This window comes from Oncorhynchus tshawytscha, linkage group LG08 (assembly GCF_018296145.1).
Source record: "Oncorhynchus tshawytscha isolate Ot180627B linkage group LG08, Otsh_v2.0, whole genome shotgun sequence".
NCBI classification, from domain to species: Eukaryota; Metazoa; Chordata; class Actinopteri; order Salmoniformes; family Salmonidae; genus Oncorhynchus; species Oncorhynchus tshawytscha.
In genome coordinates this window covers 81,037,142-81,063,490 of record NC_056436.1, presented here as the reverse complement: position 1 = coordinate 81,063,490, position 26,349 = coordinate 81,037,142, and the positions used below count along the sequence as shown (strand labels likewise).

At 44.7% G+C, this 26,349-nt stretch overlaps 1 protein-coding gene across 4 annotated transcripts in view; it reads right to left on the bottom strand.

Annotated features, from left to right (window-relative positions):
- LOC112241349 (glucocorticoid receptor) overlaps positions 1-24,921 on the bottom strand; it is a 75,221-nt gene extending 50,300 nt beyond the window's left edge. For 3 of the 4 annotated variants that reach the window (XM_024409462.2, XM_024409474.2, XM_042326052.1), the window contains exons 1-3: positions 24,653-24,921; positions 23,427-23,735; positions 16,988-17,949 (exon numbers count right to left, since the gene is read on the bottom strand). In XM_024409462.2, the coding sequence (XP_024265230.1) occupies positions 16,988-17,949; positions 23,427-23,726 (1,262 nt within the window). In that variant the 5' untranslated portion in view covers positions 23,727-23,735; positions 24,653-24,921. Of the gene's footprint in view, positions 1-16,987; positions 17,950-23,426; positions 23,736-23,875; positions 23,994-24,652 lie in introns of those variants that run through there. The other variant, XM_024409470.2, reaches the window with a different exon arrangement.
- Positions 24,922-26,349: the final 1,428 nt, after the last annotated feature.

Below are 26,349 nucleotides of genomic sequence, written 5' to 3'. Positions count from 1 at the left end.
GCTCGTTAGCATATTTCGCTAGCAGCCTCCATAAAAATGTGCTATTATCTGTGCTAATTTTGTTAGCATTTTTTGGCAGCCCCTTGCGTACTAAGCCGATAATACCGTATATCCCGGTATGAGAGAAGGACGGTACAATGATATGAAAATCTGGATACAGCCCAACACTAGCTGTCACCCTACATTAGAGATGGTGTCACACACAACACACTGAAATCATCTTCTGGACCTGTATTCATAAAGCATCCGCCCCACCAGGGAGCTAAACACAATTTAATGGGCTACCACCTACCACTGGCCAATAAAATCTATTGTCTGCAAATATAATTGCTAGAAAGATAAGACAGCTGAGTAGGCTAGGGCTGGGTGATATATCGAATTCATGTTTTAGCACGATATTCCAAATGCCTGTATCATAAGAATCAAGTTTATACATATATATATATATATATTTTTTTTTAAATGTATGAGTGTTTGCGTCCTCTTTTTCTCATGTTATTTTTTTGGGATGAGTCTCCTTCGCTCTTTCTGTGCACCTTCCCATTTACTAACATCAAGCCCCTCCCCCTGCCACTCACAACAACAAAGAGTGATCTCTTCTTCCTCTCTGACAAGCGGTTTCAACTCGCTAATTGAATTTGAGGTTTGGTCCAACAGTATTAGTCATATGGACACCGAAACACATTGAGAAATGATTATACTGTAATTGAGAAGTTAAACTTTCTAATGATATCCATTTTGTGTCTCAACTCCTCAAATAGTGCCTAGAGCAGACACTACTATAACAGGAGTATCAATGAACATTGATTCTGGACAATGCATGCTCAGTTTGTCATGCGTCGCAAGCAACATTTTAACCAAAGACCGTAATACTGTCTAGTCTGTGTTTTATAAATGTGCAATAAACATAAAAACACAATTATATAAAGAATTGGAAACATGTTCTCATTCTGAAAAATAAGGTAGGTCAATTGATTTCAACGTCTGAACAAAGTGGACAAGCTAGCGTGCAACATCATTCAGTTTTCTGATGACATGACGGTGGTTGGCCTGATCACCGACGAGACAGCCTATATGAAGGAGGTCATTGACCTGGCAGTATGGTGCCAGGACAACAACCTCTCCCTCAACAAGACAAATGAGTTAATCGTGGACTACAGGTAGCGGAGGGCGGAGTACGTCCCCATCGATGGGGCTGTAATGGAGCGGGTCGAGAGCTTCAAGTTCCTCCGTGTCCACATCACTAAGGAATTATCATGGTCCACACATACCAACACAGTCGTGAAGAAGGCACGATGCTTCTTCCCCCTCAGGAGGCTAAAACGATTCGGCAAGGACCCTCAGATCCTCAAAGGGTTCTACAGCTGCACCATTGAGAGCATTTTGACTGGCTGGATCACCGCCTGGTATGGAAAGTACTTGGTACGGCAAATGCTTGGCATCCGACCGCAAGGCGCTACAGAGGGCAGTGCGTATGGCCCAGTACATCACTGGGGCCGAGATTCCTGCCATCCAGGACCTCTATACCAGGCGGTGTCAGAAGAAGGTCCTAAAAATTGTCAAAGACTCTTCCACCAAAGTCATAGACTGTTCTCTCTGCTACCGCACCGGCACTAACGTGCCAAGTCTGGAACCAACAGCAGCCCAAACAGCTTCTAAATCAAATCAAATAAAAAAATGTATTCTACCCCCGAGCCATAAGACTGCTAAATTAGTTAAATAGTTAACCAATAGTTACCCGGACTATCTGCATTGACCCTTTTTGCACTAAATCTTTTGACTCGTCACATACACTTCTGCTACTGTTTATTATCTATCCTGTTGCCTAGTCACTTTATCCCTACCTACATGTACAGTGGGGAGAACAAGTATTTGATACACTGCCGATTATGCAGTTTTTCCTACTTACAAAGCATGTAGAGGTCTGTAATTTTTATTATAGGTACACTTCAGCTGTGAGAGATGGAATCTAAAACAAAAATCCAGAAATTCCCATTGTATGATGTTTAAGTAATTAATTTGCATTTTATTGCATGACATAAGTTTTTGATCACCTACCAACCAGTAAGAATTCCGGCTCTCACAGACCTGTTAGTTTTTCTTTAAGATGCCCTCCTGTTCTCCACTCATTACCTGTATTAACTGCACCTGTTTGAACTCGTTACCTGTATAAAAGACACCTGTCCACACACTCAATCAAACAGACTCCAACCACTCCACAATGGCCAAGACCAGAGAGCTGTGTAAGGACATCAGGGTTAAAATTGTAGACCTGCACAAGGCTGGGATGGGCTACAGGACAATAGGTAAGCAGCTTGGTGAGAAGGCAACAACTGTTGGTGCAATTATTAGAAAATGGAAGAAGTTCAAGATGACGGTCAATCACCCTCGGTTTGGGGCTCCATGCAAGATCTCAACTCGTGGGGCATTAATGATCATGAGGAAGGTGAGGGATCAGCCCAGAACTACATGGCAGGACCTGGTCAATGACCTGAAGAGAGCTGGGACCACAGTCTCAAAGAAAACCATTAGTAACACACTACGCCGTCATGGATTAAAATCCTGCAGCGCACGCAAGGTCCACCCGCTCAAGCCAGCGCATGTCCAGGCCCGTCTGAAGTTTGCCAATGACCATCTGGATGATCCAGAGGAGGAATGGGAGAAGGTCATGTGGTCTGATGAGACAAAAATAGAGATTTTTGGTCTAAACTCCACTCGCCGTGTTTGGATGAAGAAGGATGAGAACAACCCCAAGAACACCATCCCAACCGTGAAGCATGGAGGTGGAAACATCATTCCTTGGGGATGCTTTTCTGCAAAGGGGACAGGATGACCACCTTATTGAGGGGAGAATGGATGGGGCCATATATCGCGAGATCTTGGCCAACAACCTCCTTCCCTCAGTAAGAGCATTGAAGATGGGTCGTGGCTGGATCTTCCAGCATGACAACGACCCAAAACTCACAGCCAGGGCAACTAAGGAGTGGCTCCGTAAGAAGCATCTCAAGGTCCTGGAGTGGCCTAGCCAGTCTCCAGACCTGAACCCAATAGAAAATCTTTGGAGGGAGCTGAAAGTCCGTATTGCCCAGCGTCAGCCCCAAAACCTGAAGGATCTGGAGAAGGTCTGTATGGAGGAGTGGGCCAAAATCCCCGCTGCAGTGTGTGCAAACCTGGTCAAGAACTACAGGAAACGTATGATCTCTGTAATTGCAAACAAAGGTTTCTGTACCAAATATTAAGTTCTGCTTTTCTGATGTATCAAATACTTATGTCATGCAATAAAATGCAAATTAATTACTTAAAAATCATACAATGTGATTTTCTGGATTTTTGTTTTAGATTCCGTCTCTCACAGTTGAAGTGTACCTACGATAAAAATTACAGACCTCTACATGCTTTGTAAGTATATACATATATATACATATACATATATATATCTACCTCAATTGCCGCCTACTCATGGGCTCGATACTGGTACCGCGTGTATATAGCCAAGTTATCCTTACTCATTGTGTATATAGCCAAGTTATCCTTACTCATTGTGTATACAGCCAAGTTATCCTTACTCATTGTGTATATAGCCAAGTTATCCTTACTCATTTTGTATACAGCCAAGTTATCCTTACTCATTGTGTATATAGCCAAGTTTTCCTTACTCATTGTGTATACAGCCAAGTTATCCTTACTCATTGTGTATACAGCCAAGTTATCCTTACTCATTGTGTATAGAGCCAAGTTATCCTTACTCATTGTGTATAGAGCCAAGTTATCATTACTCATTGTGTATATAGCAAGTTATCCTTACTCATTGTGTATAGAGCCAAGTTATCCTTACTCATTGTGTATATAGCCAAGTTATCGTTACTCATTGTGTATATAGCCAAGTTATCGTTACTCATTGTGTATAGAGCCAAGTTATCGTTACTCATTGTGTATATAGCCAAGTTATCCTTACTCATTGTGTATATAGCCAAGTTATCCTTACTCATTGTGTATATAGCCAAGTTATCCTTACTCATTGTGGATGTATTCCTCGTGTTACTCTTTTCCTATTACTTATTATTTCAATGTTAGTCTACACCTGTTGTTTACCAAGCATGTGACAAATAACATTTGATTTGACTTTACTTAAATAATGACCTATTTCTTCTTCAAATACATTTTTTTTTTTTTACTTTGTCTCCACACCTGGTTATTGGATTTTCAACATCGCAGAACCAATTTTATTTTTGCAAACTTAAGTTTACAATTTGAATTTAGAAAATAAAAACCAAGTGGCACAGACCAAATTATTAGCACCCTGGAAACAGTACTTGGTCGCAAAGCCTTTGGCCAAAATAACTGCCACAAATACTTCTTGTAACCATCAATGAACTTGCTGCACTCTTCATCAGAAAACGGTTTTAAATTCTTCAATGTTTGAGAGGTGCCCTCCACCAACTGCTGTTTTCAGCTCTCACCATAGGTTTTGATTTACATCTGGACTCTTCCCTGGCCACTCCAGGACAGACCAGCGTTTCTTCATGAACCATTCCAGGATGCTTTTTGTGTGTGTTTTGGGCTGTTGCCCTACTGGAAGACATACAACTTTCAAGAGAGAGTTTTTGGACACTAGGTTGAACATTGCACTCCAAAACATGTTGATAATCTGCTGATTTAATGATTTCTTGCACACATTTAAAGGCCCCCAGTACTAAAAAAGGCAGCCAAGCAAACCCACAGCATTATCAAACATGTCCCTAAATCTGAGGGTGGTTTTAACCTTTAACCTTCCAGATTTGGAATTGTATCAACTCGCCACCCAGGGCTTTTACTACAGACATATAGTTAAAACGCACTAAAGAGGAACAATGGGTACATATTGAAGATGTGCCTGCTCATCCCCACAACTTTCCATGTCTGTTTTCACAGGAAAAAGTTAATAACATGAACAACTTCCTAGTTAATAAGAACACTATAAACAACATTTTACAAATTGTACAAGAACCTCTTTCACTCCATAAAAACACACCACCACTGGAACAATAGCTTTTCAGAATTCACCGATAAATTGGCCCACATGGAAAACTAAAAAGCCTTATAGAAACCGTAAATGACTTGATAAAAGGAAATAAAATTATTTCCATGACACAAATTCAAAAGCGATCTTCATTTTCAAATATATTTAACTTTAAAAAAAAGTTTTATACAACAACATTTCGACCTGAAAGCTTTTGGACATTGAAAATAAGAATTTGTTCTTAACTGACTTGCCTAGTTAAATAAAGGTAAAATAAAAAAAAATATACAAACCCTTGCAGAAAGCCTATCCAACTGACAATCTCGCAGAAAAAAAGATATAAGCTATTGGCGACTTAAAAATAACTGATATTGGCACAAAATGGAAGAAGTGTTGAAACTTAAGTAACGAAATCGCAGTTAACAAAAATGTATACTTAATCCAGTATAAACTCATGTTTAGAATTGATTATACAAGAGAGAATTCACAAACTCTACAGCACAACAGTAGAGTCACGTCTTAAGTATAAAACTAACAATAACTAAAATAGTCATGCCTTCTGGAAGTGCTATAAAGTCAAATAGTTATGGGTAGAGTCAGAAAGCTGTCAGTCAGAAGTTTTACACTATAGTTTACTGCCGTCTATCTACATATTTCAAGACAAGGCATATGGGGTGCAGTGAGATACCCAATGGGTTGGACAATATCCTTATGCGTCACTTATATTGAAGAAGCTATTACGTAAATACTGGAAGTCAAATGATAATCTAACGTTAAGAGAATGGAAGAATCAAATACTTGATTTAAATATTGAAAATAAAAAAATACAAAAACAACCTAACGCAAGTCATATGGGGCAGTCTTTCAAGCATTATAAACAGCATAAGTTGTGGATATGGTGGGAACATTTCGGGCTGAGCAAGTGTGAGGTCATTAATTTTGTAGAAATGTATGTAAATGTTAATTTGTCCATTTTTGGGGTCTGCAATTCAGAAAGTATTCAGACCCCTTGACTTTTTCCACATTTTGTTATGTTACAGCCTTATTCTAAAATTGATTTATTTTATTTTATGTTTCCCTCAATCTACACACACAATACCCCATAATGACAAAGCAAAAACTATTTAATTATTTTTTTGCTAAATTATTAAAAATAAACAAATATCTTATTTACATAAGTATTCAGACCCTTTTGCTATTCGACTCGAAATGGATCATTCTTGAGATGTTTCTACAACTTGATTAGAGTCCACCTGTGGTAAATTCAATTGATTGGACATGATTTGGAAAGGCACGCACCTGTCTATATAAAGGTCCCACAGTTGACAGTGCACGTTAGAGCAAAAACCAAGCCATGAAGTTGAAGGAATTGTCCGTAGAGCTCCGAGACAGGATTGTGTCGAGGCACAGAGAACACAGCTGCCTCCATCATTCTTAAATGGAAGAAGTTTGGAACCAAAGACTCTTCCTAGAGCTGGCCACCCGGCCAATCTGAGCAATCAGGGGAGAAGGGCCTTGGTCAGGGAGGTGACCAAGAAACCGATGGTCACTCTGACAGAGCTCCAGAGTGCCTCTGTGGAGATGGGAGAACTTTCTAGAAGGACAACCATCTCTGCAGCACTCTACCAATCAGGCCTTTATGGTAGAGTGGCCAGACGGAAGCCACTCCTCAGTAAAAGGCACGACAGCCCGCTTGGAGTTTGCCAAAAAGCACCTAAAGTACTCAGATCATGAGAAACAAGATTCTCTGGTCTGATGAAACCAAGAATGAACTCTTTGGCCTGAATGCCAAGCGTCACATCTGGAGGAAACCTGGCACCATCCCTAAAGTGAAGCATGTTGGTGGCAGTTGCATCATGCTGTGGGGATGTTTTTCAGCAGCAGGGACTGGGAGACCAGTCAGGATCGAGGGAAAGATCAATCAATGGAATTTATTTATAAAGCCATTTTTACATCAGCCGATGTAAACGGAGCAAAGTACAGAGAGATCCTTGATGAAAACTTGCTCCAGAGCGCTCCGGACCTCAGACTGGGGCGAAGGGTCACCTTCCAACAGGACAACGACCCGAAGCACACCGCCAAGACAACGCAGGAGTGGCTTCGGGACAAGTCTCTGAATGTCCTTGAGTGGCCCAGCCAGAGCCCGGACTTGAACCCGATCGAACATCTCTGGAGAGACAGCGCTTAAGAGGATCTCCAGAGAAGAATGGGAGACACTCACCAAATACAGGTGTGTCAAGTTTGTAGCATCATACCCAAGAAGACTCAAGGCTGTAATCGCTGCCAAAGGTACTTCAACAAAGTACTGAGTAAAGGGTCTGAAAACTTATGTAAAATGTTTAACATTTTTATACATTTGCATCAAAACAAAAAACATGTTTTGCCTTGTCATTATGGGGTATTGTGTAGAGATTGATATGGGGGTGGGGGGGGGACATTTGAATCCATTTTAGAAATAGGCTGTAATGTAACAAAACAAAACGTGGAAAAAGTCTTAGGGGTCTGAATACTTTCCAAAAGCGCTGCATGTGTGAGTGGTTAAAGTCTACATTATTAAGCCTAACAATAATTCATCACTTAACATCAATACAATATTATATGTAGGCCGACTCATTCATCCCCACATAGGCTTTATCCACTGGTCTACAATCCAACTACCTCCTAACAAAGAATTTCCCTTCTGAGGGACAATAACAAACCTCGTTCAATCAATCATCGGCATTGTATTGTTGAATGAACCCTACACTTCAACCCCCAACCCCCAGTCCCTTTCCTGTAGGCTGGACTTGCTTCGACCGTAGTCAACACCTCAAACCTCAACCCCTTTCCTGTAGGCTGGGCTTGTATTGACTGTAGTCAACACCTCAAACCCTTTCCTATAGGCTGGGCTTGAATTGACAGCAGTCACGTCACTCATACAGTGAAGTCAGGCCGGGGTGGGTTCAAATAATATTATGAATCATTTCAAATACTTTATCTGTGCTTGATTGAGTTTGCCTGTTGAACTAGAACTAATGGAAAAGTCTCCTAATTGCAAACTCCTCTCATCTGGCAATCTAGCCAGGCTAGAGTAAACACTCAAGGTAGTTGAACAATTGCATAGTATTTGAACCTATGTCTGTCAGACGGTGCAATCAACCTCTGGTGTTAATTTCTGGCATCATGCAACTGGTGGACCAGGCCAGGAGGATGTGCCCACAAGACCAGATACTTCCTGTTAGCCTCAGACTAGGGTTATGTTCTAAATGGCTCTCTATTCCATATATAGTGCACTACTTCCTTAATGGGCTCTGGCCAAAAGTAGTGCACTATATAGGGAATAGGGTGTTTGGGACACAGTTGATACTAGGTCTAAATACATTACTACTTGGTGTCAAATCCTTGCTTCCTCCATCCTCGTTTCCTTAATTATTCTCAAAGCTCATTGGAGGTCAGAGCGCTAATTCCTCTCAAAATTAGCTTTGGGAGGAGACAATCGAGGAGACAAAGACGGAGAACAAGAATTTGTGTCTGACTAGTGTCTGTCTGCAGCTAGCTAGGTAAAGTCATCAAGGAAAGCATTGAGGCCTCAAACTAACACTTGGCCTAAAACAGGCTTGGGACTTTATGAGAAGAAGTGGAATAGGCCTAGCAACTAACAATACAGTTAAGTAGGCTATCAGCAGTTGCCACAAAGAGCTAATACAGAAACCAAGCCTAAAACACCAAAACAGCAAGCAATGCAGATGTACATAAGAAATAAGAAAAACTCCCTAGAAAGGTAGGAACCTAGAAAGAAACCTAGAGAGGACCCAGGCTCCGAGGGGTGGCCAGTCCTGTTCTGACTGTGCCAGCGGAGATTATAAGAGTACATCGTTCATAGATGACCAGAAGGGTCAAATACACTGAACAAAAATATAAAAACGCAACATGAAACAATTTCTACGATTTTACAGAGTTACAGTTCATATAAAGGAAATCTGTCAATTTAAATAAATTCATTTGGTCCTAATCTATGGATTTCACATGACTGGCAATACAGATATGATTCTGTTGGTCACAGATACCTACTGTGTATTACTTATTATTATTTGTCCTATCTGATAATACATTGTTATTGATTATCGCATTGTTGGGTTTTGAGTTTGCAAGAAAGCCATTTCACTTTACTTGTGACATTAAAACTTGAAAACTTGAAAAAAATTAAAAATGTAGGGGCGTGGATGATAAAACCAGTCAGTATCTGGTGTGACCATTTGCCTCATGCAGCGCGACATCTCTTTCACATAGAGTTGATCAGGCTGTTGATTGTGGCCTGTGGAATGTTGCCCCACTCCTCTTTAATGGCTGTGCAAAATTGCTGGATATTGGCGGGAACTGGAACATGCTGTTGTACAAGTCGATCGAGAGCAACCCAACCCATGCTCAACAGGTGACATGTCTGGGAAATTTCAGCTTCCAGGACTTGTGTACAGATCCTTGAGACATGGGGCCATGTGTTATCATGAGGTGATGGTGGTGGATAAATGGCATGGCAATGGGCCTCAGGATCTCGTCGCGGTATCTCTGTGCATTCAAATTGCCATAGATTAAATGCAATTGTGTTCATTGTCCAAAGCTTATGTCTGCCCCATACCATAACCCCACCGCCACCATGGGCCACTCTGTTCACAACGTTGACATCAGCAAAACGCTCACCCACACCCATATCTGGTGGATATTCCTGCATTCAGCATGCTAATTCTACGCTCCCTCAAACTTGAGACATCTGTGGCATTGTGTTGTGACACAAAACATTTTAGAGTGGCCTTTTATTGTCCAACACAAGGTGCACCTGTGTAATGATCATACTGTTTTCAGTTCATGAAAATAAATAGCTAGCCAGCTACTTAACTTTGTTGCCCAAAGCTAACATAATTTTTTTTTAACCTTTATTTAACTAGGCAAGTCAGTTAAGAAAAAAAACCTTATTTCCTGTTCAGGGGCAGAACGACAGATTTGTACCTAGTCAGCTCGGGGGTTTGAACTTGCAACCTTCCCGTTACTAGTCCAACGCTCTAACCACTAGGCTACCCTGGCGCCCCATTATAAGCAGCCAGCTAGCTTCATCTGGCTAGTGAGGCTCGACTAGACCGGGTTATATGTTGTGATTAGGCATAATAGCGGAATTTGCGGTTTGCCTTCAAAATAAAAGTACCTCTTTGAAAGTGATGCAGAAGAGTACAATTGGTGGAATCATGCCATATTTAGACTAGATAATGTTGAAACATGGTTGGAATGTAAATGAATGAAATGGGGTATTAGTCTATACGGTGACACCCACAGAACACAACTGAAGAGTTTACACAAATATTAGCGTTGTAGCTCTTATTGCGGGACTGTGACTGTGTGAAATCTTCTCTATCTAATACATCCAGTGTGATTTCAGATTTGTCAAATGAACTAAATTGTTTTTTTGCAGATTTTATACAACATTCCAACCTCTTTTAGCATGATCTATTCAATTATTGCATAATTCTACTATTTGTATTCATTTGCATCACTGTCAATGGCGTACTTTTATTTTGAAGGCTAGCCGCAAAGTCCACTATTGTGGCTAGCTTCACATAGATGGGTCCGACCACCATTAACCAAATAAGAACGGTCTTATAAATGAAGGTTATTTTAGGTGACACCTAGCTATATATTTAGCTAGCCAACTAGCTACTGAAACAGATGTCATTTTGCTATGTTTTTGGGGAAGAACATTATTTGCATCCATGAGCTAGCTAGCTTTTTTATTTATTTTTAATGACCAGCACTGTAGGTGCGCTAGACAACTTTACCAGCATCATAGCATACGTATCGATGAATCATTGTGACAGTGCAATCAATGTGGAATAACTATGTACATTTTTTTTATGAACCGTGTTAAATTATTGTGTGAAGTGCAGTCATATTCAGGTCCTGATTGGTCAACAAGCTTATTTGACACGTCAAATAGTGTTGTATGACGTGTATCTTTTTTGACACGCAAAGACCCAAACGGCTTCTCATAGCAAAGACCCAAACGGCTTCTCATAGCAAAGACCCAAACGGCTTCTCATAGCAAAGACCCAAACGGCGTTCCCATAGCAAAGACCCAAACGGCTTCTCATAGCAAAGACCCAAACGGCTTCTCATAGCAAAGACCCAAACGGCGTTCCCATAGCAAAGACCCAAACGGCGTTCCCATAGCAAAGACCCAAACCCTCTTCCTGGCGTTCCCATAGCAAAGACCCAAACGGCTTCTCATAGCAAAGACCCAAACGGCTTCTCATAGCAAAGACCCAAACGGGTTCATAGCAAAGACCCAAACGGCTTCTCATAGCAAAGACCCAAACGGCGTTCCCATAGCAAAGACCCAAACGGCGTTCCCATAGCAAAGACCCAAACGGGGGAACGTTCCCATAGCAAAGACCCAAACGGCGTTCCCATAGCAAAGACCCAAACGGCGTTCCCATAGCAAAGACCCAAACGGCTTCTCATAGCAAAGACCCAAACGGCGTTCCCATAGCAAAGACCCAAACGGCGTTCCCATAGCAAAGACCCAAACGGCGTTCCCATAGCAAAGACCCAAACGGCTTCCCATAGCAAAGACCCAAACGGCTTCTCATAGCAAAGACCCAAACGGCTTCTCATAGCAAAGACCCAAACGGCTTCTCATAGCAAAGACCCAAACGGCTTCTCATAGCAAAGACCCAAACGGCGTTCAATAGTATAAGAAATCCTGGTTGAGAATGAAAGGACTGAACAACGAAACAGCAGTCTATACTAGTCTATACTAGTATTACTGTAGACCTAACAGTAAATAACAACTAGTCTATACTAGTATTACTGTAGACCTAACAGTAAATAACAACTAGTCTATACTAGTATTACTGTAGACCTAACAGTGAATAACAACTAGTATTACTGTAGACCTAACAGTAAATAACAACTAGTCTATACTAGTATTACTGTAGACCTAACAGTAAATAACAACTAGTCTATACTAGTATTACTGTAGACCTAACAGTAAATAACAACTAGTCTATACTAGTATTACTGTAGACCTAACAGTAAATAACAACTAGTCTATACTAGTATTACTGTAGACCTAACAGTAAATAACAACTAGTCTACACTAGTATTACTGTAGACCTAACAGTAAATAACAACTAGTCTATACTAGTATTACTGTAGACCTAACAGTAAATAACAACTAGTCTATACTAGTATTACTGTAGACCTAACAGTAAATAACAACTAGTATTACAGTAGACCTAACAGTAAATAACAACTAGTTTTACCGTAGTCCTAACAGTAAATAACAACTAGTCTATACTAGTATTACTGTAGACCTAACAGTAAATAACAACTAGTCTATACTAGTATTACTGTAGACCTAACAGTAAATAACAACTAGTCTATACTAGTAGTACTGTAGACCTAACAGTAAATAACAACTAGTATTACTGTAGACCTAACAGTAAATAACAACTAGTCTATACTAGTATTACTGTAGACCTAACAGTAAATAACAACTAGTATTACTGTAGACCTAACAGTAAATAACTAGTCTATACTAGTATTACTGTAGACCTAACAGTAAATAACAACTAGTATTACAGTAGACCTAACAGTAAATAACAACTAGTATTACCGTAGTCCTAACAGTAAATAACAACTAGTATTACAGTAGACCTAACAGTAAATAACAACTAGTATTACTGTAGACCTAACAGTAAATAACAACTAGTATTACCGTAGTCCTAACAGTAAATAACAACTAGTCTATACTAGTATTACTGTAGACCTAACAGTAAATAACAACTAGTCTATACTAGTATTACTGTAGACCTAACAGTAAATAACAACTAGTCTATACTAGTATTACTGTAGACCTAACAGTAAATAACAACTAGTCTATACTAGTATTACTGTAGACCTAACAGTAAATAACAACTAGTATTACTGTAGACCTAACAGTAAATAACAACTAGTCTATACTAGTATTACTGTAGACCTAACAGTAAATAACAACTAGTATTACTGTAGACCTAACAGTAAATAACTAGTCTATACTAGTATTACTGTAGACCTAACAGTAAATAACAACTAGTATTACTGTAGACCTAACAGTAAATAACAACTAGTATTACTGTAGACCTAACAGTAAATAACAACTAGTATTACCGTAGACCTAACAGTAAATAACAACTAGTCTATACAAGTACTACTGTATCTGTAATTAAGAAAACAGAGAGTAGGCAGACAAAGCAACTGTGTAGTAGAACAGGCCCCTAGATGTGAATGTAACAATGACATGTCTCTGTGAGGTTAAAGTGGAATTCCCCTAGCTGGGCCTATGTCTATATAGACACTGATTGTGTCCTCTAGTCCCCGGAGCCCTTCATGACAGTGGTCTACTGTACCGTAACTATATATGTGTTCCAAATGGTAGCCGATTCCCCTATATAGTGCACTCCTTCACTTTTGACCAGAGCCCTAAAGACTGTGGAATAGTGTGCCCTTTTTAGATCACAGACTGTGAAATGTGACAATTATTTAGAAAACATTTCTAATGCCTGCGGTAAGACAACATGATGGTATCACAGAAACACATGACCCATTTTCTACTATCTATCGCGTTAGAGGCAATAGCTCTGCTGAAAAGATAAGACAAGATAAAAATTGATTGGGCTGGTGACTGAAAGCGTCTACAATATTCATCTGTGATATTTCATTCCCCTGCACAAGTGTTTAAGGGCATGTTGATACAAGCAAAATAAAAAAATGGGGGAAAACACTAGGATAATCTCTAACCGTCTCCAGTTCAGTAACTGACTGGACAGAGTTGCCTTGACATGTTGAAAAACCAAGGAGGAGCTCTTAGAATATTCTTAGAATCCCGCTGTCAGTAATATGTTCCAGAAATGAACACTAGCCCTGAACACTAGTTCTATTCCACAGTTTTCAACATAACACTGTGACACCAGCCTAGGGTTGCACATTTTGGGGAATATTCAGAGGTGGAAAGTTTCTGTGGGAATTAACAGATTTATATGCAAATTAATACCATTTAAATGTAGATGTTTTTTTGCATTGGATATATTTACTATATCATATGGAGACAGAAACATAAACATTTTACCTCATCATAAGTAGACATAATTACAAATGATTAAATCCTTACAAAATCATTATTTTTAAACGATTTAGTTGAACTGAACTTTAATGAAATGAGTTGACTCTTCACATGGGATGATTTCACTGAAAAAAAAGGGGAATATTGAATGATCCCCAATGATCCATCGCATCTCCCAAAAACGTCTTCAACATACATCTGTAAAATGATAGTCTAGAAACTAAATCTTTGGTTGTCTTCCTCTCGGACTTCCATGTCTTCTCCCTGGACCTCCTCAATGTCCACCTCTTAACATCAGACTCGGAGGCCTCATCTTCACTGTCACTTTCCAACCTTGTTGAGGGTGGCTTGTTGTCAGGCTCAAAAAGCCTCAAATTTTCCCGGATGGCCACCAATTTTTCAACCCTTGTATTGGTCAGCCTGTTGCATGCTTTTGTGTGCATTTTCCCAAACAAGGACCAGTTGCGCTCTGAGGCGGCTGATGTTGGTGAGATTTGGAGGATGATGAGGTAACAGGGGAAAGAGCCTCAGATCCACAAAGTCCCTTCCACCAGTTGGCTGATGAGATATGTTGGCACGACTGCCATATTGCATCTCCATCCCAAAGCTCTTGCTTGGAAGTGTACTTCGCCAGACGGCAAAGAACCTTGCCCTCATCCAGGCCAAGGTGGCGAGACACGGTAGTGATGACACCATAGGCCTTGTTGATCTCTGCATCAGACAAGATGCTCTTGCCAGCATACATGGGGTCCAACATTTACGCTGTGGCGTGTATGGGCTTCAGGCATACATCTTCACACGTTTTTGATGTATTTCAGAACTGCAGTTTCCTCTGCTTGGAGCAACAGTTAAGTGGGCAGGGCAGTACAGATGTATTCTCTTACATCTGCAAGCAGAGTCTGAACATCAGACAGGATGGCATGGTCTCCCTCAATCCGTGCAATGGCTACTGCTATAGGTTTCAGGAGTTTCAGGCTGCTTACCACTCTCTCCAAAAATACATCATCCAGGAGGATCCTCTTGATGGGGCTGTCCATATCAGCAGACTGTGATATGGCCATTTCTTTGAGAGACCCCTTCCCCTCCAGGAGACTGTCAAACATGATGACAACATCACCCCAACGGGTGTTGCTGGGTAGCTTCAACGCGGTGCTCTTATTCTTCTCACTTTGCTTGGTGAGGTGGATTGCTGCTATAACTTGATGACCCTTCACATACCTAACCATTTCCTTGGCTCCCTTGTAGAGTCTACCCATTGTTTTCAGTGCCATGATGTCCTTGAGGAGCAGATTCAATGGGTGTGATGTGAAGGTAGGACTCCTCCACTTCAGAACAAGCAGCCTTTATGTTCACAGCATTGTCTTTCACCCGTGCAAATACCTTCTGTGGTCCAAGGTCATTGATGACCGCCTTCAGCTCATCTGCAATGTAGAGACCGGTGTGTATGCTGTCCCTTGTGTCTGTGCTCTTGTAGAATACTGGTTGAGGGTGGAAATTATGTAGTTAATTATTCCTTGCCCACGAACATTCGACCACCCATCAGAGATGATTGCAATACAGTCTGCTTCCTCTATGATTTGCTTGACCTTCAATTGAACTCTGTTGAACTCTGCATCCAGCAAATTAGTAGATAAAGCATGTCTGGTTGGAGGGGTGTATGCTGGGTGAAGAACATTCAGAAATCTCTTCCAATATACATTGCCTGTGACCATCAGAGGTGAACCAGTTGCATAAAAAATAATAATAAATAATAATAATACACAGCTCAAGCAAGACATTCATGAGCATTTCTCTGGCTACATTCCTCCAATGAGTCAAAAAAAACTTCTGATTCCAGGAGGACCATGAGCTGTTGCTATCGATAAGGTATCTGATGTATAATCTTCACCTTGAATAGAAGTAGAGGGACTTTTGTCAGAGGTTGCTTGATGTGAGCACTGAGGGAACTTTATGCACTTGGCCAGATGATTCTGCATCTTTGTTGCATTCTTCACATATGATTTGGCACAGTATTTGCAAATGTACACAGCTTTTCCTTCTACATTAGCTGCAGTGAAATGTCTCCACACATCAGATAGTGCCTGTGGCATTTTCCTGTAAATATTGTAAAAGAAAATGTAAAAAAATATATACAATTCCATGTACAGATAAATAGTTAAGCAGTTAGATTAAAAAACTCCTTGTTTAATCTTTTTTTTTTTTAATGAAACTGGTATGGAAACAGGTGAATTAACACACAGTTAGCAGGCTCAAGCAAGCTAAAACCCACATTGTAGCAAAAACTAAATAGCAGAATTGTTAACAAGTTAGAAATTATTTAAACACACTTTGTAGTAGGCTACTATTTACTAGTGAACAAACAATCATATAAAATATATTCACCCCTCCCAGTATTGTAATCAAAACTTACCAGAAGGCATGTAGTCCCTGGCTCAGACTGTGTAGTAGTGTGGGCTAAATAGCATCTCATTAGTGTGCAAGATCTTCAGAATCAGCTGTACATGTGACGGAAGAATGCACTGTGCATGCAGAGGGTTGCAATTGCATTGAATTGGGGATAGTTGAACCAAAATAAGGAATTGCCTTGTGTGTATCCCACACAAAAAAAAGGTTCCCTGTTATAAGCTAACTTTTTTAATGAATTGAAGCAAAATTCCCCAAATTCCGGGGTTTAACTTCCCATGGAAAATTTCTGGAAAAATTCAGGAAATTTACCGGAAAGTTTCCAACCCTTTTGCAACTCTAGACCAGCCTCACTCTCGCAACGCAGCAGGCTGGCCAGACGACCACCACCAAACGACCACCAGACCAACTACAGGACTGCTTTTTATTAGCAACATTCTTTCAATTCTTCTCCTTACCTTGCAAAGCTACTGGAGAAAGAGGAGGTAGGGCTGGAGAGACCTTGCATTCCAGAAGCTCCGTCCCCATAGCTACTGTTGTTCCAAGCCTCTCCTACGGTCACCAACGGAGGATACAGGCTGAACACCGAGGGCTTCTGGTCCTTCTGCTGGGAAGCTCCACTGGTAGTGGAAACCAAGGGGGTGTTGATGCTGCTGTTGACTCCAAAGTGGTAGCTCTGTCCTCCAGAGGTGCTCACCCCACAGATGGAGATGGGGCTGGCGCTGGACAGCTCTGAGGGGGAGGAGGAAGTGGAGCCGCCGGTACTACCACTCATTCGGCAGGAGTAGCTACGAATGGCCGAGGTCTTCTCCTGTTTGATCACTCCTGGAGTACACAGCTGGATGAAGCCAGATTCCTTCTCGAGCTTCACCACGGGAAAGGTGTTGGGGGTCGGGGAGTTGCCTGTCATAGGGGTGCTGGAGTTGGATTCATCCTGACATGTTAGTAGATTGCTACCATTCAACGTGGTGGTGTTGGAACCGCTAAAACCACCACTATTGGTCGTAGTAGCAGCTGGCTTGGAGGTGGAGTTGGAGACCCCACGATCCTGGCTCTCATCCCCCAGCAGAGTGTCATCAGCCAGGGAGGAAAGGAAGGCGTCGTCCCCTACGTAAAAGTCTGAGGGGGAGCCTGTCAACTCAAAGTCCTGGAGGAGATCCAGAGTGTTGTCGTTGAACAGTTTCTGGTCTTTTCCAATGTACCCTTCCTGGTCCATATCCATAAGGTCCTGGTCCCGGGAGAAGTCTGTCTCCGTCCTCATGGACATGGGGAACAGGTTAGGGTCCGAGCCCCCGATCAGAGAGTCCATGCTGGGTGAGGAGCGGTGGAAGTCAGCGATGCTGTCTTCCAGGCGGGAGTAGGTATCCCCAAGGGTGAAGAGTCCAAGGCCCAGGGACGTGTTAGTCTGTTGGGGCAGGAGCTTAGATAAGAAAAAATACTTCATTAATAACAGATGGGAAAATTGGTTTGTCAAATCATTACAAAGGGGAGAAAAACAAGAAAACATTTAAATTCCGTCAATTCAGCAAATAACCTGACATTCCAGTGATTCTCTATGAGAAAAAAAATCCTGCATTACTGAAACGGAATTGACCCAAACCCAAATCGTATTTGTCACATGCTTTGTAAACAACAGTGAAATGCTGACTTACGGGTCTTTTTCCAACAATGCAGAATTAAAGATAAGATTAAAAATTTAAACGGAAAAAGTGACAAGAAAAAGAATACATTTTGAATAATGAATAGAAATAATGAGTAAATATAACATGGCTATATACAGGGAGTACCAGGTAATAACATGGCCATATACAGGGAGCAGAAAATAACATGGCTATATACAGGGAGTAACAGATAATATCATGGCCATATACAGGGAGTACCAGGTAATAAGTGGGTGTGTGGGTAGAGTCCAGTGGGTGTGGTTGTGGGTAGAGTCCAGTGGGTGTGGTTGTGGGTAGAGTCCATTGTGTGTGGTTGTGGATAGAGTCCAGTGGGTGTGGTTGTGGATAGAGTCCATTGTGTGTGGTTGTGGGTAGAGTCCAGTGGGTGTGGTTGTGGGTAGAGTCCAGTGGGTGTGGTTGTGGGTAGAGTCCAGTGGGTGTGGTTGTGGGTAGAGTCCAGTGGGTGTGGTTGTGGGTAGAGTCCAGTGGGTGTGGTTGTGGGTAGAGTCCAGTGGGTGTGGTTGTGGGTAGAGTCCAGTGGGTGTGGTTGTGGGTAGAGTCCAGTGGGTGTGGTTGTGGGTAGAGTCCAGTGGGTGTGGGGGTAGAGTCCAGTGGGTGTGGGAGTAGAGTCCAGTGGGTGTGGTTGTGGGTAGAGTCCAGTGGGTGTGGTTGTGGGTAGAGTCCAGTGGGTGTGGTTGTGGGTAGAGACCAGTGGGTGTGGTTGTGGGTAGAGTCCAGTGGGTGTGGTTGTGGGTAGAGTCCAGTGGGTGTGGTTGTGGGTAGAGTCCAGTGGGTGTGGTTGTGAGTAGAGTCCAGTGGGTGTGGTTGTGGGTAGAGTCCAGTGGGTGTGGGAGTAGAGTCCAGTGGGTGTGGGGGTAGAATCCAATGGGTGTGGTTGTGGGTAGAGTCCAGTGGATGTGGTTTTGGGTAGAGTCCAGTGGGTTTGTGGGTAGAGTCCAGTGGGTGTGGTTGTGGGTAGAGTCCAGTGGGTGTGGGGGTAGAGTCCAGTGGGTGTGGTTGTGGGTAGAGTCCAGTGGGTGTGTGGGTAGAGTCCAGTGGGTGTGTGGGTAGAGTCCAGTGGGTGTGTGGGTAGAGTCCAGTGGGTGTGTGGGTAGAGTCCAGTGGGTGTGTGGGTAGAGTCCAGTTGGTGTGCTTGTGGGTAGAGTCCAGTGGGTGTGTGGGTAGAGTCCAGTGGGTGTGTGGGTAGAGTCCAGTGGGTGTGGTTGTGGGTAGAGTCGAGTGGGTGTGTGGGTAGAGTCCAGTGGGTGTGGTTGTGGGTAGAGTCCAGTGGGTGTGTTGGTAGAGTCTAGTGGGTGTGTTGGTAGAGTCCAGTGGGTGTGGTTGTGGGTAGATTCCAGTGGGTGTGTGGGTAGAGTCCAGTGTGTGTGTGGGTAGAATCCAGTGGGTGTGGTTGTGGGTAGAGTCCAGTGGGTGTGGGGGTAGAGTCCAGTGGGTGTGTGGGTAGAGTCCAGTGGGTGTGGGAGTAGAGTCCAGTGGGTGTGTGGGTAGAGTCCAGTGGGTGTGGGAGTAGAGTCCAGTGGGTGTGGTTGTGGGTAGAGTCCAGTGGGTGTGGGAGTAGAGTCCAGTGGGTGTGGTTGTGGGTAGAGTCCAGTGGGTGTGGGAGTAGAGGCCAGTGGGTGTGGTTGTGGGTAGAGTCCAGTGGGTGTGGGAGTAGAGTCCAGTGGGTGTGGTTGTGGGTAGAGTCCAGTGGGTGTGGTTGTGGGTAGAGTCCAGTGGGTGTGGTTGTGGGTAGAGTCCAGTGGGTGTGGTTGTGGGTAGAGTCCAGTGGGTGTGGTTGTGGGTAGAGTCCAGTGGGTGTGGGAGTAGTGTCCAGCTGGTGTGGTTGTGGGTAGAGTCCAGTGGGTGTGGTTGTGGGTAGAGTCCAGTGGGTGTGGTTGTGGGTAGAGTCCAGTGGGTGTGGTTGTGGGTAGAGTCCAGTGGGTGTGGGAGTAGTGTCCAGTGGGTGTGGTTGTGGTTAGAGTCCAGTGGGTGTGGTTGTGGGTAGAATCCAGTGGGTGTGGGAGTAGAGTCCAGTGGGTGTGGGGGTAGAATCCAATGGGTGTGGTTGTGGGTAGAGTCCAGTGGATGTGGTTTTGGGTAGAGTCCAGTGGGTTTGTGGGTAGAGTACAGTGGGTGTGGGGGTAGAGTCCAGTGGGTGTGGGGGTAGAGTCTAGTGGGTGTGGGGGTAGAGTCCAGTGGGTGTGGTTGTGGGTAGAGTCCAGTGGGTGTGTGGGTAGAGTCCAGTGGGTGTGTGGGTAGAGTCCAGTGGGTGTGTGGGTAGAGTCCAGTGGGTGTGTGGGTAGAATCCAGTGGGTGTGTGGGTAGTGTCCAGTTGGTGTGCTTGTGGGTAGAGTCCAGTGGGTGTGTGGGTAGAGTCCAGTGGGTGTGGTTGTGGGTAGAGTCCAGTGGGTGTGGGGGTAGAGTCCAGTGGGTGTGGGGGTAGAGTCCAGTGGGTGTGTGGGTAGAGTCCAGTGTGTGTGTGGGTAGAGTCCAGTGGGTGTGGGTAGAGTCCAGTGGGTGTGGTTGTGGGTAGAGACCAGTGGGTGTGTGGGTAGAGTCCAGTGGGTGTGTGGGTAGACTCCAGTGGGTGTGGTTGTGGGTAGAGTCCAGTGGGTGTGGGTAGAGTCCAGTGGGTGTGGTTGTGGGTAGAGACCAGTGGGTGTGTGGGTAGAGTCCAGTGGGTGTGTGGGTAGAGTCCAGTGGGTGTGGTTGTGGGTAGAGTCCAGTGGGTGTGGTTGTGGGTAGAGTCCAGTGGGTGTGGGAGTAGAGTCCAGTGGGTGTGGTTGTGGGTAGAGTCTAGTGGGTGTGGTTGTGGGTAGAGTCCAGTGGGTGTGGTTGTGGGTAGAGTCCAGTGGGTGTGTGGGTAGAGTCCAGTGGGTGTGTGGGTAGAGTCCAGTGGGTGTGTGGGTAGAGTCCAGTGGGTGTGGGAGTAGAGTCCAGTGGTTGTGGTTGTGGGTAGAGTCCAGTGGGTGTGGGAGTAGAGTCCAGTGGGTGTGGTTGTGGGTAGAGTCCAGTGGGTGTGGGAGTAGAGTCCAGTGGGTGTGGGAGTAGAGTCCAGTGGGTGTGGTTGTGGGTAGAGTCCAGTGGGTGTGGGAGTAGAGTCCAGTGGGTGTGGGAGTAGTGTCCAGTGGGTGTGGTTGTGGGTAGAGTCCAGTGGGTGTGGTTGTGGGTAGAATCCAGTGGGTGTGGGAGTAGAGTCCAGTGGGTGTGGGGGTAGAATCCAGTGGGTGTGGTTGTGGGTAGAGTCCAGTGGGTGTGTGGGTAGAGTCCAGTGGGTGTGTGGGTAGAGTCCAGTGGGTGTGTGGGTAGAATCCAGTGGGTGTGTGGGTAGAGTCCAGTTGGTGTGCTTGTGGGTAGAGTCCAGTGGGTGTGGTTGTGGGTAGAGTCCAGTGGGTGTGGTTGTGGGTAGAGTCCAGTGGGTGTGTGGGTAGAGTCCAGTGGGTGTGGTTGTGGGTAGAGTCCAGTGGGTGTGGGGGGTAGAGTCCAGTGGGTGTGGGGGTAGAGTACAGTGGGTGTGTGGGTAGAGTCCAGTGGGTGTGGGTAGAGTCCAGTGGGTGTGGTTGTGGGTATAGACCAGTGGGTGTGTGGGTAGAGTCCAGTGGGTGTGTGGGTAGAGTCCAGTGGGTGTGGTTGTGGGTAGAGTCCAGTGGGTGTGGTTGTGGGTAGAGTCCAGTGGGTGTGGGTAGAGTCCAGTGGGTGTGGTTGTGGGTAGAGACCAGTGGGTGTGGTTGTGGGTAGAGTCCAGTGGGTGTGTGGGTAGAGTCCAGTGGGTGTGTGGGTAGAGTCCAGTGGGTGTGGTTGTGGGTAGATTCCAGTGGGTGTGGTTGTGGGTAGAGTCCAGTGGGTGTGGTTGTGGGTAGAGTCCAGTGGGTGTGGTTGTGGGTGAGTCCAGTGGGTGTGGTTGTGGGTAGAGTCCAGTGGGTGTGGGGGTAGAGTCCAGTGGGTGTGGGGGTAGAGTCCAGTGGGTGTGTGGGTAGAGTCCAGTGTGTGTGTGGGTAGAGTCCAGTGGGTGTGGTTGTGGGTAGAGTCCAGTGGGTGTGGGAGTAGAGTCCAGTGGGTGTGGTTGTGGGTAGAGTCCAGTGGGTGTGGGAGTAGAGTCCAGTGGGTGTGGTTGTGGGTAGAGTCCAGTGGGTGTGGTTGTGGGTAGAGTCCAGTGGGTGTGGGAGTAGAGTCCAGTGGGTGTGGTTGTGGGTAGAGTCCAGTGGGTGTGGGGGTTGAGTCCAGTGGGTGTGGGGGTAGAGTACAGTGGGTGTGTTGGTAGAGTCCAGTGGGTGTGGGTAGAGTCCAGTGGGTGTGGTTGTGGGTAGAGTCCAGTGTGTGTGTGGGTAGAGTCCAGTGGGTGTGGTTGTGGGTAGAGTCCAGTGGGTGTGGTTGTGGGTAGAGTCCAGTGGGTGTGGGAGTAGAGTCCAGTGGGTGTGGGAGTAGAGTCCAGTGGGTGTGGTTGTGCGTAGAGTCCAGTGGGTGTGGTTGTGGGTAGAGTCCAGTGGGTGTGTGGGTAGAGTCCAGTGGGTGTGTGGGTAGAGTCCAGTGGGTGTGTGGGTAGAGTCCAGTTGGTGTGCTTGTGGGTAGAGTCCAGTGGGTGTGGGAGTAGAGTCCAGTGGGTGTGGGGGTAGAGTCCAGTGGGTGTGGTTGTGGGTAGAGTCCAGTGGGTGTGGGGGTAGAGTCCAGTGGGTGTGGGGGTAGAGTACAGTGGGTGTGTGGGTAGAGTCCAGTGGGTGTGTGGGTAGAGTCCAGTGTGTGTGTGGGTAGAGTCCAGTGGGTGTGGTTGTGGGTAGAGTCCAGTGGGTGTGTGGGTAGAGTCCAGTGGGTGTGTGGGTAGAGTCCAGTGTGTGTGTGGGTAGAGTCCAGTGGGTGTGGTTGTGGGTAGAGTCCAGTGGGTGTGGTTGTGGGGGTAGAGTCCAGTGGGTGTGGGGTAGAGTCCAGTGGGTGTGTGGGTAGAGTCCAGTGGGTGTGGGGGTAGAGTCCAGTGGGTGTGGGGGGTAGAGTCCAGTGGGTGTGGGGGTAGAGTCCAGTGGGTGTGGTTGTGGGTAGAGTCCAGTGGGTGTGTGGGTAGAGTCCAGTGGGTGTGTGGGTAGAGTCCAGTGGGTGTGTGGGTAGAGTCCAGTTGGTGTGCTTGTGGGTAGAGTCCAGTGGGTGTGTGGGTAGAGTCCAGTTGGTGTGCTTGTGGGTAGAGTCCAGTGGGTGTGGGGATAGAGTCCAGTGCTAGAGCGTTAGTACAACAAATGAGTAGCAGTACCTTTGTGGTGGGAGGCTCTGGGTCTTCCAGGTAGAGGCCCACGGAGGCCGTGACGGAGGCTGAGGCGAGGTCCTCACCTGAGGGAGGAGGGCTGTTACTGAGTCCGCTGGGCACGTCACCTGGTTGCATCAGCTGGCTGGATGGAAGGAAGGAGGTGGTGGTGGTTGCCAAAGCAACGGACATGGCACTGCAGGGAGCACCAGTGAGAGGGGTTCTCTCTGAGGGCGTTTCGCCCAGAAGGAGCTTAACTCGGCTGTTGTCGTTGTTACTCCTGCTCTTCTTCACTCCTCCTTGATCCATCTTATGATCCTGGGTAGAGAGAGGGAAAAGACTGAGTGGGTAATGTCATTAGCATGGATGCTAGTGTATTCATTACATCTCGAAGTGGAAACCGTTTACAGTTTAAGTACCTAACATAATGAATCATCGCCAAACGGGGAGTGACCTACCTGAATTTATTCAATAGACTTCATTGCAAAACGTTTTCCATTTGGAGTAAACCTGTTTCTGTTGCAATCGGCATAATGAATATACCCCTGGTGCGGCGCTAGATCGGTGTCTGCCACGTGTAGGCTAATATGGACATGTATCAAATAACATGCCTAAGTGTAAAGACACAAACATACTACACACGTGGCAAGTTATACCTAATATACTAGCTGTATCATCAACATCTGACCTCATATTATGGTTTCAATGAATGAATAATATGTACTTTTAAATTACTTGGTTAAAATGACATTACACATGTGACGTGTGAAGTTCATTTGCATACACTTCATGTGTTTATAATTGTTGACAAATTGATCCATTCTATAAAGTTGACCTGAATTCTCCGAAGTCCCCTGCTGTTGGGGCGCATTGCTGGTTAGATATTAGCTACCTAGCTAAGTGGCTAACTATTCCCTTTGCTTTTACTTTATTATTTGAAAGCAACAAAAACAAGCATCGTGGCGTATGAATTGAATTAAGTGTTTCTGCAACCTAACTAGTTAACCCGCCCTGTTCATATATTTTGCCACAGCACATTTAGCTATTTAAGCAGCTCACATGAGTTAGTTAGCTACGTTAGCTCCTGCAAATGCGTCCCCCCAAATGTCATTGAGAGACATGTTGAGCTAACTATAGCTAGTGGCTAACATAATCCATCTCTGGTTATTCATTCCAAATTAATTTATGGCACATTATATGACTTCAAATACTATACATCTAAAGCGTTTGCCTACCCCTCAGGCGTTTTGTAGTTGTGACTCCATGCATGGTTGTTTTTGTTTGGTGTTGTTTTGCTTGCAAACCGGCTAGAAACACGAAAACATCCGATTGCGTTCTCCTTGCAAATCCTATCAGGACACGAAGAAGCAAGTAATCGATCGGATCATCCAATCCACTACAATGTGTTAGGTATCCAATTGCGTCCGAAATGCACGGAATTAGCTGTGCTGTTCACAGCCAAAAGGAAAGTAGGCGCTAACCTCTGAGGGGGGGGGGGGAAACATACAAAATGGAGATCTCACTGTTTACAATACGTAGTGCAACCTGTTGGCGAAGACGAGATACTGCAACTTACATGCTCCACTTACAGTAGGTATGCATAGCCATTGGTTGTCATTTGGCCAATGCAGCCTATTTAACTAGGCATGTCAGTTTCTAAGAACAAATTCTTATTTTCAATGACGCTCTAGGAACAGTGGGTTTAACTTCCTTGTTTAGGAGCAGAATTACTTTTTACCTTGTCAGCTCGGGGATTCGATCTAGCAACCTTTCGGTTATTAGTCATCCGCTCAACGCACTGGGCTACCTGCCGTATAGTAGCCAGCTAGACAGATGTATATCGAATCGTAGGCTATGTATGAAACTTGATGAGGTATCGTCAGCCAGATAAGAATAATGCATAGGACAAAACCGCTCATTTTAAAAAATTATCTGAAAATATATTTGTATGCCTATTCCCAGAATTGGGATCTATAAGACCTGGTTAAACATGGACACTGCATTTAACCTGGTTTGGAATGGACATGTAATATGTGTATGAAGAGGTAAGAAGATATCTGTTTACACACAATACCTATGTACCAATCAGAATGTATGTCGCTATGCATCACATTTGAATGTACCAGCTCGTCCCACCCCATTTGAATGTACCAGCTCGTCCCATCCCATTTTAATGTACCAGCTCGTCCCACCCCATTTGAATGTACCAGCTCGTCCCACCCCATTTGAATGTACCAGCTCGTCCCACCCCATTTGAATGTACCAGCTCGTCCCACCCCATTTGAATGTACCAGCTCGTCCCACCCCATTTTAATGTACCAGCTCGTCCCATCCCATTTTAATGTACCAGCTCGTCCCATCCCACCCCATTTGAATGTACCAGCTCGTCCCACCCCATTTGAATGTACCAGCTCGTCCCACCCCATTTTAATGTACCAGCTCGTCCCATCCCATTTTAATGTACCAGCTCGTCCCATCCCACCCCATTTGAATGTACCAGCTCGTCCCACCCCATTTGAATGTACCAGCTCATCCCACCCCATTTGAATGTACCAGCTCGTCCCATCCCATTTGAATGTACCAGCTCGTCCCATCCCACCCCATTTGAATGTACCAGCTCGTCCCACCCCATTTGAATGTACCAGCTCATCCCATCCCATTTCAATGTACCAGCTCGTCCCACCCCATTTGAATGTACCAGCTCGTCCCACCCCATTTGAATGTACCAGCTCGTCCCACCCCATTTGAATGTACCAGCTCGTCCCACCCCATTTGAATGTACCAGCTCGTCCCACCCCATTTGAATGTACCAGCTCGTCCCACCCCATTTGAATGTACCAGCTCGTCCCACCCCATTTGAATGTACCAGCTCGTCCCATCCCATTTGAATGTACCAGCTCGTCCCATCCCATTTGAATGTACCAGCTCGTCC